The sequence below is a fragment of the Monodon monoceros genome, unplaced genomic scaffold (genome assembly GCF_005190385.1).
Source record: "Monodon monoceros isolate NGI ecotype Baffin Bay Population unplaced genomic scaffold, NGI_Narwhal_1 Super_Scaffold_3, whole genome shotgun sequence".
Classification (NCBI taxonomy): domain Eukaryota; kingdom Metazoa; phylum Chordata; class Mammalia; order Artiodactyla; family Monodontidae; genus Monodon; species Monodon monoceros.
In genome coordinates this window covers 82,284,117-82,296,382 of record NW_021703780.1, presented here as the reverse complement: position 1 = coordinate 82,296,382, position 12,266 = coordinate 82,284,117, and the positions used below count along the sequence as shown (strand labels likewise).

The window sequence follows — 12,266 nt, the reverse complement described above, 5'->3', positions numbered from 1 at the left end:
TTTTTTTTTTTTCAAGACACCCTTGAACAGAAGAGGAATTTTCTGCACCAAATCTATATTCCACAGTCTCAGTCTATTCACCCAATCCTGTAGGATGCAAGGATCAAATAACAAAAAGGGGGATGAGGTGAAGGCCATAAAACCCAGCATGTTGGAATACCAGTTCTAATACAGTTTCATCATGTTTTAATGGCCAAATGCCTTCCCTAAAGTGTTAAACAAAAATGGAGAAATAGGTAATTTCACACTTGCCTCAAGAACAAATGATACCCACTGCTCCATTTGATGATTTATTTTTTCACTCCGTGTAATAACTCTTTTGCACATGATACAGCAAAAATAACAGGAGGCATCTGAAGATGTAAGAAATATATTCTTACCCTATCCCAACTGTGGGCTTGAATGTGTGTCAAAGGAAAATTCAGACCAGGGTTCTCAAACTCAAAGGTTTCTAGGGGCCGAGCAACTAAGGAAAACACCAGATGGGGAGAGACATCTCATAACTGAAAGTGTTGCCTGCTGCCCTCACCCCAAAGGGGACAGCAGCCATAGACACAATAATGGGTGTCATGGAGTTACAGAAGCCTGATTCCCAGTATCTCAAGAAATACTGGAAACAAAGATTTTCAAAGATACATCCTCTATCTTAAAATATGGCTCAATGTTTTAACCACTGCATAGACCTAAAAAAGTATGTCTGCGAGTTGGAAATACTTCTGGAGGTCACTATTTGGATAACTTTGCTTACCAGAAAATTAACAGGAAATCTCTAGTAAGAGATTTTGCTGGGTATTTACCTGAGAGCTCCCTTTTTATGTTGGGAAGGTTGGCTGGGCAGGAGTTGCTGATGGTGAGGCCCGGTGGTGGCAGGCCTTGATTCCCATAAAGGTCAATCAAGTTTCCAGAGACAGGTAACTATAGAGAGAGAAAGAGTAACGGAAATGAATTGTTGAACGATTCCTAAGTTATTCAGCTAAAACCCATATCCTATTCCAGACTTTATTTAAAAGAAATGGTTTGATGTAAAAAGATATTTTTTAACATAGGAAAAGATGAGATGTTTACCTTTTCATTCATTCACAGATATATGGTCTCCTTAGGGGGTTCCCCTTACTGACAGGAAAGGAGGCAGAATCTCACGCCCATAAAATCAGTCTGCTACCCAGCTTATAGGTTTATTTTGAGCATGGAGACAAAGGATAACGTGCGAACTCATTATTTAGCACATGTAGTAGCTTATAGAAGACACACAGTAAATATTGTCTATTATTATAGGTAGGGTTATATGTGGCATGGCTTTGTTACCAAATCACGTTTTTCATCAAAGTCAACTTTTTTCCTTCCTTCTCTTCCTCTCTCCCTTATTTCTTTCTCTCTCTTTATAAGGAAAAGCAATTAACAGTGTTTTCTTATTTGAAAAGAAGTGGTTTCCTTACTGCTAAAAAGCTATTTTCCTTGAAACTGAAATCTTTCACAAAGCCACAAGAGGGAGCCCACTGGCTTTCATAAAAGAATAAAACTTTACGTTTGAAAAAAAAAGAATGAAAGAAATATTTAGCTTTCCTAAACTATCTTATGAGTGTTTGTCTCTTGTTCTGAATTGAATATTTTCAAGTAATGAACCTGTTTTTTTCCCAACAATGAGTTCCCTTTGCAACATATGCATTTTCCCGTAACTAGTTCACTGTCATGAGTTTGATGCACCCGTTTTTGTAGATGAAAGAGATCCAAGACATTTCCTCTTGCCACTCCCTGAAATAAAGTTCTAAATATTAATTGTTGGGAAATAGGTGGCTTCACTATTTCCACGGCAGACACTTCCCATTTCCAGCTTAACTTAAATAATTTCTGTAACTATTATTACCAGGTGAGATTTTATGTCATTCAGCCCTTCCCTTACTTGATTATACACTCTGAATCTGAGAAAAGTAAATTTAGATAACATTTAAGTATGATTAAACTGTTTAGTAATCAAGAGGTACCTGGTAAAGGCTGTACCACAATACAACACATTTCACTCTTTCAAATAACCACTAACATACAGATGAAATTATACCATGAAATATAGAATCAAATGTGTTTCCCCTCATGGGTAGCCATCAGCCATTGTATTCCTATCATGGCTTCTAAATAAATACTCTATGAACTTAAACTCCTAGCTAGAGAGATGGGGGCAGGCTGTGCACAGAATAAGATATTTTCCAACACGTTAATATGACATTTGCTCTGATATAACTGGGGTTGGGGGCAGGTAGCACAGACAGATCAGCAGGGCACATCCCTCTTCTCCACTCAGTCTTTTGCTCCTTTGTGAAGACAGCATCTAAATCATGTACATAAAATGGATTACACATATCTTACTATACATATGCATATGAACAATGCATTGTGATAATGTAAAATGCCCTTGAACCACATTTCAAGGGCATCTAGCTAAGGAACTGATAAAAAAAAAAGTGACTTTGATTATTAGCTGTCATTTCACTTAGTGGTTTTATACGAAATAGGTCACCTTCTCAGGGTCAGCCTTGCCCTGTGTGTGTTCAGTTTTATTCTTGTCCAACTTAATACAGCAAAGTGAAAGGTGCTCAAATGTCTCAATACAGCACTGTACAGTCAGAGAGTCAAAACTTACAAGCTGGTATGACATCTGGTAACCCTTCTAGATTCCAAAGCTCTATCCTCCTATCCTGGAATTTTAGATTTGGGAAGAACTACCAGGTATTAATAAACCAAGAATGTGACTTCAGATTCAACGCCACAAGCTAAAAACAATTGTTTCCATAGCTCGAGAAATATAGATCATATGTATTATGCTTCATATGCAAATTGTATGCAAAGCATGTAATTGTGTTATTACGATAATTTGTTAGAGATAAACAATAGGCAAGTGATAAATGCAACTAGCTTTTTAAAAAATACCCTCGAAGTCATCACTGGATCTATATTGAACATATATCTTCTATTATAAGCTTCTCCAGGACAAGAATATATTTTCTAACCACAATGTAAAGGAAGATGTTATATGTACATATATTTAATAAATGCAGACTCACAGAAAAAGAGGGTGAAAAACTCAAAAACTAGGAGTAAGACAGAGACAAAGACACAAGGGGCAGGATGGAAACAGGAAGAGAGAGACACAAACCCAAGAGGGGGAGAGAGATGGATGGACAAGTGGGGTGGAAGTGGGGGAAACCCAAAAAGGAATGGATTGGGAAGGGGTTAAAAACTGCAGAGAAGATTGCCTGGACTGACAGCAGTGCTGACTGAAAAGAGAGATGAATTAAAATCTCTATAACAAGACGCCTTATCGGGCACTCCACTGAGGTCAAACCTCATTACTTCCAGTTGAAAAAGCAGCTGATAACCCTCTGGAGAGCTCTCTAAAAGATTTCCCGCTCCGGCTGCTTTTCCAATACTTGCTGGTTAGGAGTGGGCAGCGGAGCGTCTGCTGGAATATTTTGCTGGGGAAAATTTAATTTTGTGGGCGCCTACTCTGAGCCAGGCACAGGAGCAGAAAGGCACTTTGTGTAGCTTGCTGACTCTACAAAAAGGAAAGTCTCGCTGTGTCTGAGCGGAGGTTTTTGATAGGAGGTTCACGATGCATGTTAACTGTAGTATTTGGGGGGCAGGATCAACCTGCTGATGATAACCAATTAGAAACCGCACTTTTCAATTAATCTCCAACTAAACCTGAGCAAATAAAAACCCAGGTGCTCACTAACCAAGTGTGGATACTCAAATTTAGAAACTCACAGTACAGTCATTTACCGCCTGGGCTTAGGAGTCAGAGACCCGGGTTAGAACCTGCCTGTCATTGACCTGCTACATGATATTAACCTCTCTGAAGTGAGACGTCCCTCTTTGAAAAGCGGCAATCATATCACCCATCTCACAGGGTTTTGTAAAATGTAAACGAGATAAAAGTAGGTGAAACAGGGCTTCCCTGGTGGCGCAGTGGTTGAGAGTACACCTGCCGATGCAGGGGACATCGGTTCGTGCCCCGGTCCGGGAAAATCCCACATGCCGTGGAGCGGCTGGGCCCATGAGCCATGGCCGCTGAGCCTGCGCGTCCGGAGCCTGTGCTCCGCAACGGGAGAGGCCACAACAGTGAGAGACCCGCGTACCGCAAAAAAAAAAAAAAAAAAAGTAGGTGAAACAGAGTACCTGCTTGTTAAGTGACTGACAAACTGCTATGTGTAGTAATATAGTTTTCTGGAAAGTACCGTATACCCAGTCTACAGTTTTTGGACAGTCAAGCTAATTTTCACTTTGATCAACAAAACTGTCTGCCATGTTAATTGCCAAGCATCCCGTTGACCACTGCACCAATTAATTGGACCGCAATGCAGATCTAAGCACAGAAATAAGGGGATCTGCAGAGCTAAAGTGACCACTCACTACCCTAAATCTTCTTCATTGGGGATGATTTTGCCCCTTTCCCCAGGGGACATTCGTCAACGTCTAGAGACACTTTTGGCTGTCATAGTGGGATGGCAAGGTGCGAATGACATCCAGTGGGTAGAAGCCAGGGATTCTGCTAAACATCCTACAATGGACAGGACAGTCTCCATAACAAAGAATTATCCATCTCAAATGTCAATAGTACCAAGGTTTGAAAGACTCTGCTCTAAATGATGGCTTATGCTCTTTGTATTAATGACTGTTACTTGTTGAAGCTACTCAGAGGAAGGCTGATTAAAATAATATGGCTTTCTAATTAGAAATGAGTCTCCTAGCCATGCAAATTTAAGAAATGATTCTGTGGTTCCCCGTCTGAATTAGAAAAATCCCCTCATAAACACGGTTAACATCAAAATTAGGTCAAAATAACACCTTTGGAGCTAAGGAAGAGGAAGAGGCATCTTCTGTTAACATGGATATATTGTGTCTTTGCTGGGTTTTTATCTAGCACATTAACTTGATGGACAAGATTTCACTTCCAGTGCACAAGCTACACAATGGACAGATGAAAGCCACAACCTAATTAGGACAAATAAAGAGAAGGTAGACACACGTGGGTATGTGCCCTAAACTTGGTCTGAATCAAGTTCTTCAATGCTCTACCAAAATGAATATTTTTCCAAGTAAATGATAATTGTAAAATGTTATTATTTTTTCTCTCTGGATGGTCCCCTTCTCTGAATATCAATTGAGTACTGTTAGCACAAGTAAACTGGGACTTTTATTCTTTGTTTGTGATGGTACAAGAGGGCCCTTGTGCTCTCAGAATAGTTATTTCTAGACTCCAATTCCCTTAGGATAGTTTCCTCTCCAAGTGTTCCTTCCACTTTATTTTTTAAAGTAGTTTACTTGAAATAGACCATTTCAAAGAATCAAATAAAAGGAAAAATGCCCAATGTAAAGGACATTCAGTTTAAACTTCCCTGTGGGGAAAAAAAAATTAAAACATTAGTAAGTTGTAGTGGCTTTGTTATTTAATTTTGACAATTAAAACCCAAATTTATCATGAACAAGAGCTAGTAACTAACATTCAGTAAGAGCATGTCAGGCAAGACTGTCCTAAATGTTTTTTTGTAGATTAACTCTTATAATTTTCACATGGATTCTATTGTTTTAGATACTACTATCGTCCCCATTTTCCAGAGAAGGAAAGTGAGGCAGGGAAGACAAATAACTCACTCTAGAGTATGTATTGAACTCAGATGTCTGGCTCAGAGTCTGTGTTCCAAACCTCTGTGTTACAGTCTTTCTGCCCGTAGTAAAATGCTAAAATAGTTTGTTGTGGGAAAGCTCTGGTGCGGGGGAACACAGAAGAGAAATGGATGCTGGGACAAAGTCAGTGACTCCTGAGCGTGGCTGCAGGTTACTCCTCTCCTGACTGGGAATTAATTAAAGTCTACCTGGGGGTTCTTTCCTATCTGGGAACTCCCCTGAGATGGCCTCTCTGCTTCTGAATTATCCTTCTCCATTCAAGGTCTGAAGTGGTCTCCTCTTCTAAACTTGTAAGCCCAATGAGACCAGGAAGGAGACCTGAGTCATTTGCATCCACAGCACCTTACCCAGCACTGGTCACATGTGAGGTCTTTAATAAATTCTAAATCAATCTTAAAATGAGTTCAGGAGCAACCGGATAATGAAAGACTAGGATGTCTACTCGAATGTAGACTGACCAAGGAGACGTGGGTTATCAGCCTAAAGGTCACATCTCCAGAAGGGTTGTCACAAGGACGAGTTCTCCATGAGGCAAACTGGGACCCACATCTGGAATTCACAGAGAGACTCACTATGAGAAATATTTCCATTATCGAGTATGATATTATTCTAACGTAGAGCTTCACACATTACAGGTGCTGAGTGAATAACACCCAGAAAAAATGCTATCAAAATTATTTGAAACTATAATAAATTACATTTAATAATTTAGATATTGTTGAGTACAAGCTATGTTTCCAACGCTAAATGCTGTACACACTTTATGAGATGACCATGTGAGGTAGAAACAGTGAGCAGTCCCATTTTACAGACGGGGAAATGGAGGACTTTAAGAAGCAAAGTAATGTGCCAGGTCAGACAGTAAAGGGCAGACTCAGGATTTGAATCCAGGTCTGATCATAAATCTTCAACTCCCAACCATTGTGCTTTACTGCTTCACTTGTAAGTGAGTGCGTATTTTCCACTGGAGGCTTTTAAGAAGCCAAATGCCTGATATTTTGGTGGGGAATACAAAGGATATGCAAGAGGAGGTTAACGCATTGAGTACTAGGTTGGATCAGGTGACACCCAAGGTCCTCACCTTTGGGGAAAAATTTAAAAAGGAATAATTTTTAAAAATCATGCCAATTCTACAGTCCTCTTGAGTGTGCTCAGGTATCCACTTGATGCCACTGGAAAAACGACCACCCTCATCAGCAAAGTTCTTTTGAGACAAGTGCAGTCTGCCTCACGGGATGCGCAAAAGTTGGAAGCAAGAGGGTTCCACAGAAGCCAACCAAGGGCTCAAAGAAGTTGGGAAGAGTTTGGCACGGAAACATTTGTCAGAAAGAATATTTAGCTCTTTCAAAATGAGGGGGTGAGTTTAAATGGACAGTAAATTGACAAAACTAAGGATCCCAGAAGAAGATTAGAGGTTTCGAGGGGAGTCATCCTTAACCCTCAAGACTTCAAGTAAGTGACTTAAAGGACTGGATCAAGATAGATAAGAAAACTTAACTATAAAAAATTGGTTTTCTAGGGATTTTAGTGTAAATAAGTAAGAGCTACCACATTCCCTTCCCAAGGAAATTTACTATTGGAACTTAGTCTTTAAAACTTTTTTGTGTATATGTGGGGTAAAAAAACATATGACCTAAAATTTCCCATCTTAACTATTTTTATTGGGTTGGCCAAAATGTTCGTTTGGGTTTTCCGGGAAAACCCGAACAAACTTTTTGGCCAATCCAATACGTGTACCGTTCAATTGTGTTAAGTATGTTCACATTGTTGGGCAACACATCTCCAGAACTTTTTCATCTTGCAAATCTGAATCTCTACACCCATTAATAACAACTCCCTTTTACCCCCTTACCATCATGGAAGTCAGTCTTTTAAAAACTAATTACTAAAGAGTATGATAGTCTCATGGCATTGCTCGTATAGAAAACAGAAAAGGACGGGACTAGGCCTTCAAAGATGTACTGAGGAGTCCTGGCTCTGACACATCCGAGATGTGTAATCTAGGGCAACACAAGCTAACTTTTCCTAACCCTAAAACGGAGGGCAATGACCCAAGGAATTCCTGCAAGGACCAAATAAGACAAAAATGGAAGGAGTGAAAGAAAATGAACTCTACAAGCAAGGCTCCAAACTGCAGAGAGGAATAAGTGACAGAGAAGAGCAAATATGACCCCTGATTAATTAACTAAAATTGGAATAAATTTGCTGTTGAAGAAGGGTAACTTGAATGTCACTCTATCACCTGTGAATAATAAGGGATCTCCTTTAAAAAGTGCATTAACTTCTCAGGCCAACTAGAAAACCACTGTAAATAACACAGTCCAGAGTATTTCCCTTGGCAGCAGTGTCCTAAGCTGGGCATCAGATGTCAAAGGCAACTGGAAGATCTAACGTGCTACTGAAAGTGGACTTGGACTCCAGGGAATGCAGAGCTTCATCATGGGGTTACTGATAAACTCATGAGAAATTCTTAATTTCTGATGTCTAAGTCATTTATTTGTGATCCTGAGATACTTCTCTGCCTCATCATCAATACATTTCTCAATGAATCACTTGCAAAGATAAACTGAAAATTCAGGAGAAGGGAGAAAACACTGGAAATAATGTCACAAGATTTTCTTTTAGAAAAAAAGATCATCGATACCGTATTTGCCATTTGCAAGGCGGGATCCATCAGGCCCAGGATTTCTTCATTATAACTTGATTCTAGGCTAATGATGTCATCGATTACATCATCCATCTGAAGGAAAAAGGCAATGGAAAACAGACAGATATAAGCAAAAACTGTGCAAAGCAACCCAGAAAGAAATCCATGGTCTTTCCTGACCCAAAGCAATAACATTCTTTAGTTAGATTCTAAGAGGTAACTGTCCTCCTCCTCCCCAAATAAGAATATTATTGAAGACCATTAACACTAATGGGTGATGAGGATGACATACACAACCAGCACTTAGTGAGTGATTACTAGGTGCCAGACACTGGGCGCAGGACTTTTTATGGGCTAGGTGATTTATCCTGACGATAACCCTATCAGGGTAGGTGCTATTATTATAGCAATTTTCCAGGTGAGATATATGAGAAGCAACTTGCCCAAAGTCACACTTCAGAGAAGGGTTACAGCCACAGTTTGAACCATGCTCTGAACTTTTATGCAAAACTGCCTGCCTTAAACAAGAAAGATGAACCAGGAAATTTCATCTTGAATGACAGCTGCCTTTTCCTTTTCTCCTCTAAAGACTATGCCCTGTACCTTTCCCACACCCTCCTTGGAATAAAAAACCACAGATGGCAATTCAGCCCTTTGCTCCCACAGGGGTGTGTGGGGCACTGTGGCTCCCAGGCCACTGGGTATCCCTGCACTAATCTTACAAGGACTTGTAAAATAAGCTTCTCCTCGTACAGCTGCCAGCGTGCTTGGCACTCCCAGAGGAGTACACCAGGACGAGGTTATCATTACAGTCGTGGAGCTGACATTCCCTCTAGATCAATTTTATTCCTGTAGTACCAAAACATTAGTTATGATAATAAACAACAGTGATTACATGTGCATTGCAGCAGTTGCAAAGACAAGTCTGTGAAAACATTTCTTCGCAAACACCTTACATATTTGAGCTACTTGGTGTGCGTGTGCACACACGCTTGGGTCTTAATCGCCCTTCACAAGTACACAATGAAATCTCAGAACTCAGAGGGATGCTCCTTTGTGTCTTTTTGCCATTTTCTAATTAAAGAAGACAGGCTCCAACATCATGGGGCTTGTCGGAATCCTGGTTCTCCCACTTTCTGGATTGGGGTAACACCCTTAATCTTTAAGAGCCTCAGTGTCCCAATCTGTAAAATGGGGGTAATAATACTCATGGCCTTATTGGATTCTTGTGAGATTTCAGGACAAACCATATAAAGTGCTCACAGTGCCAAGAATATAGTAAACATTCAAAAAATGAGTGGCATTAAGTGACCCCTGAGAATAATTGGAGGTCAGTTTTGAATAACTGTCAGCACACTGTTTCCTTTCCAGGTACACCAGTTGTATCTGTTTCGTTTGCTTGTTTTTAAGAGATGATTTTCTAAATGAGTTGGTAAACTGGAAAATGGGCCAGAAGACTTATGAGCAACCTTTCTTCGTAAATTTTTTATTTTATTTTTAGGGAAATGAACTTAGTGGGCTTGGTATGAGAGAATTTTTTCTCTTATGAAAAGAGTCATACATGTTGATAAAAGGCAGTAGAGAAAAGCAAAAAAAATAAGAATTTTTTGTTTCTTATTCTTCTTTCTCATATATGTATATACACATTAAAAATACATAAATATATTAATAAATGGGTATAGCATGATTTATATAGCCATTAAGTAGGATGTCATAGAAGAACTTTTCATTATTTGGGAAAATATCCATGATTTATCATTAAATGAATAAAATTTCAAAATATATTTTCCATGAGATTCCATTTTATAAAACAATATATAGATCTCACACACACACACATCTTGGTTTTACAAATATCCTGTCAAAGTTGCTAACCTATAAATTTGTCCAACATATTTTGATGATGCTATCTAAATGAAGTACAGCAGTTTACATTCTATTTTATTAAAATTTATGTATTTTAAGCAGTTTAATGACTTACAGCAACTCAGGGAAAAATGCATTTTAAGTATCATTTCCCTAGTAATTTTTTAATCATGAGACATTATGAAGAAAATAGTTCTGTTCATAGCTTCCTCAATTAAAAAAAAAATCAATGGGGGAAAAAAAAAAACCCTTAAGTCATCAGGAAAGTGTGATTAGCCACAAATATAGATCCTCATTACAGAGCGTTACATCTTTGGGCTGCTGAGTCATTCAGTACCTGCATGCACGACGCTCGTAAATGCGTGTTCATACTTGGGCATTCGCTCTCCGCCCTGTTTTGTTCTTCAAACTTATAAAATCCCTGCAAAAACACAAGCAAAATCAGCCTATGATCTGGATTTGCAAATGACTTTTCAATGACATATTCACACGAGGCTGATGGTGCGGCAACAAGATGAACTAAGCTTTCTGATAAAGTGTAATCTGACCGAGAAACAAAATAATGAAGGAAGAACTTCTTCCAGCAAATCAGCTTGACAGATGACAAACATGGACAGAGAAGAATAAGATGGTTTGGTTTGGGCAAAAGGGAAAAGACTTAGTCCCTCTAGAAATTAAAATCAACCAAACTTCAGAAGAGTCACCTCTGAATCACATGAACATTTCAGAGGACAAACTCCACTAAAATGAAGCTCATCATCTCATATTTGGAAATAACATATTAAATCACAACCCTCCTGTTAGGTATGCTTCAAATTTTGATGCAATAATTAGCTTGAGGTACATCTGAGTCTTGTCTCCAACCCAGCCTTTACAAAAAGCAGATTTCACCAGCAGTGGCAATTTTATTAGGAAACCGAATTCACCCGGCAAGGAAATCTTTGCTTTTCTGTTAGATTTTCATGCGCTATATTCTTCCAATCCAGCCATGCACACTCTGTGCTTTTTTTTTTCCTTTCCAACTCAGGGAGCAATAAAAATAACATCCCAGACGTTCACAGCAAGCGGAACTTCTAAACCGCCTGTCCAACACCTTTTCTATTTTTACTCTCCCTTTTCCACCTTTCCCTCTCTCCTTGCATTTTCACTGCTCTGTAAACGGAAAGGAATGGAAGAGAACACTCAGCTAACGAAGCAGAAACGGGGTGGAAGAAAAAGTGTCCTCGCGTCTGGGTTCTGCTCTGAGGGGGCCAGGTCCCCTGCCAGGAGCCATAACCCAATAACCCGGGGATGGTGACAGGGAGAAGAGGCTGGAGGGTGACAGCTAGAATGGGGAATCGGGGACAATGGCCAGCGAAGGTGGCCACGCGGACAGACTGGAGTCCACGGTCAAGTGCGGGAGGGAGATCCAACAGACAGTCATTCAGTGTAAGAAAAAGGAGAGGGGAGGAGACATGAATTACCTCTTTTTCACAGTTGGAGTTAAGTGTAAGCATAGCCATGGGGCTGTTGGGTGCGCTGCTCCCGGGCACTGGTGGCATGACATGATCGCCAGGCTGGTTTGGACATGGCAAGCTCAGGACTTGGTTGGCATGTTTATTTGCTAAAGTGGTAGAAAGGTACTGCTTTACCTGCTGCCTTTGGGCTTGCTGTATGTGGTACTTGGTGGGGTTTTCGAGGTGGGTCTGCACCTGAACATAGCCACGGAGGGAAGAGAAGAGAGCGCTGTTATTGGTGAGTTTCGGACAGCTCTTCTTTCAGGCACAAGCATGAGACGGGCCAGTCCACCAAGAGAATAGATTATTAAGCCCCTGTTAGGTACCAGGCACCGTGCTGATGGATTTTGATACTACTGAAGTTTAAAGGCTAACCCTTAGGATTTGGGGTAGTACTCTGCCCTATTTCCCTGCTAACTGGCGGTCCATCATCTCTTTAAAACCTTGTGCCCTTCTTCTCATGTCTGATGACTAAAAATTTGCCACTAACTGTAGGGCAAAAATTTCCCCAACACACCTGAAAGAGTTTGTTAAGATCAAAACAACAATCTAGAAGAAGGCGCATAACTTGATTCATT

The 12,266-nt window shown here is 40.0% G+C and overlaps 1 protein-coding gene across 7 annotated transcripts in view; it reads right to left on the bottom strand.

Annotated features, from left to right (window-relative positions):
- The window catches only part of MITF (melanocyte inducing transcription factor), a 223,759-nt gene that overhangs the window by 19,968 nt on the left and 191,525 nt on the right, over nucleotides 1-12,266 (bottom strand). For 5 of the 7 annotated variants that reach the window (XM_029244479.1, XM_029244480.1, XM_029244481.1 and 2 more), the window contains exons 3-6: nucleotides 11,656-11,883; nucleotides 10,530-10,613; nucleotides 8,324-8,419; nucleotides 798-915 (exon numbers count right to left, since the gene is read on the bottom strand). In XM_029244479.1, coding sequence (XP_029100312.1) covers nucleotides 798-915; nucleotides 8,324-8,419; nucleotides 10,530-10,613; nucleotides 11,656-11,883 — 526 coding nt within the window. The remainder of the gene's footprint in view (nucleotides 1-797; nucleotides 916-8,323; nucleotides 8,420-10,529; nucleotides 10,614-11,655; nucleotides 11,884-12,266) is intronic. The other 2 variants (XM_029244484.1, XM_029244485.1) reach the window with 1 other exon arrangement.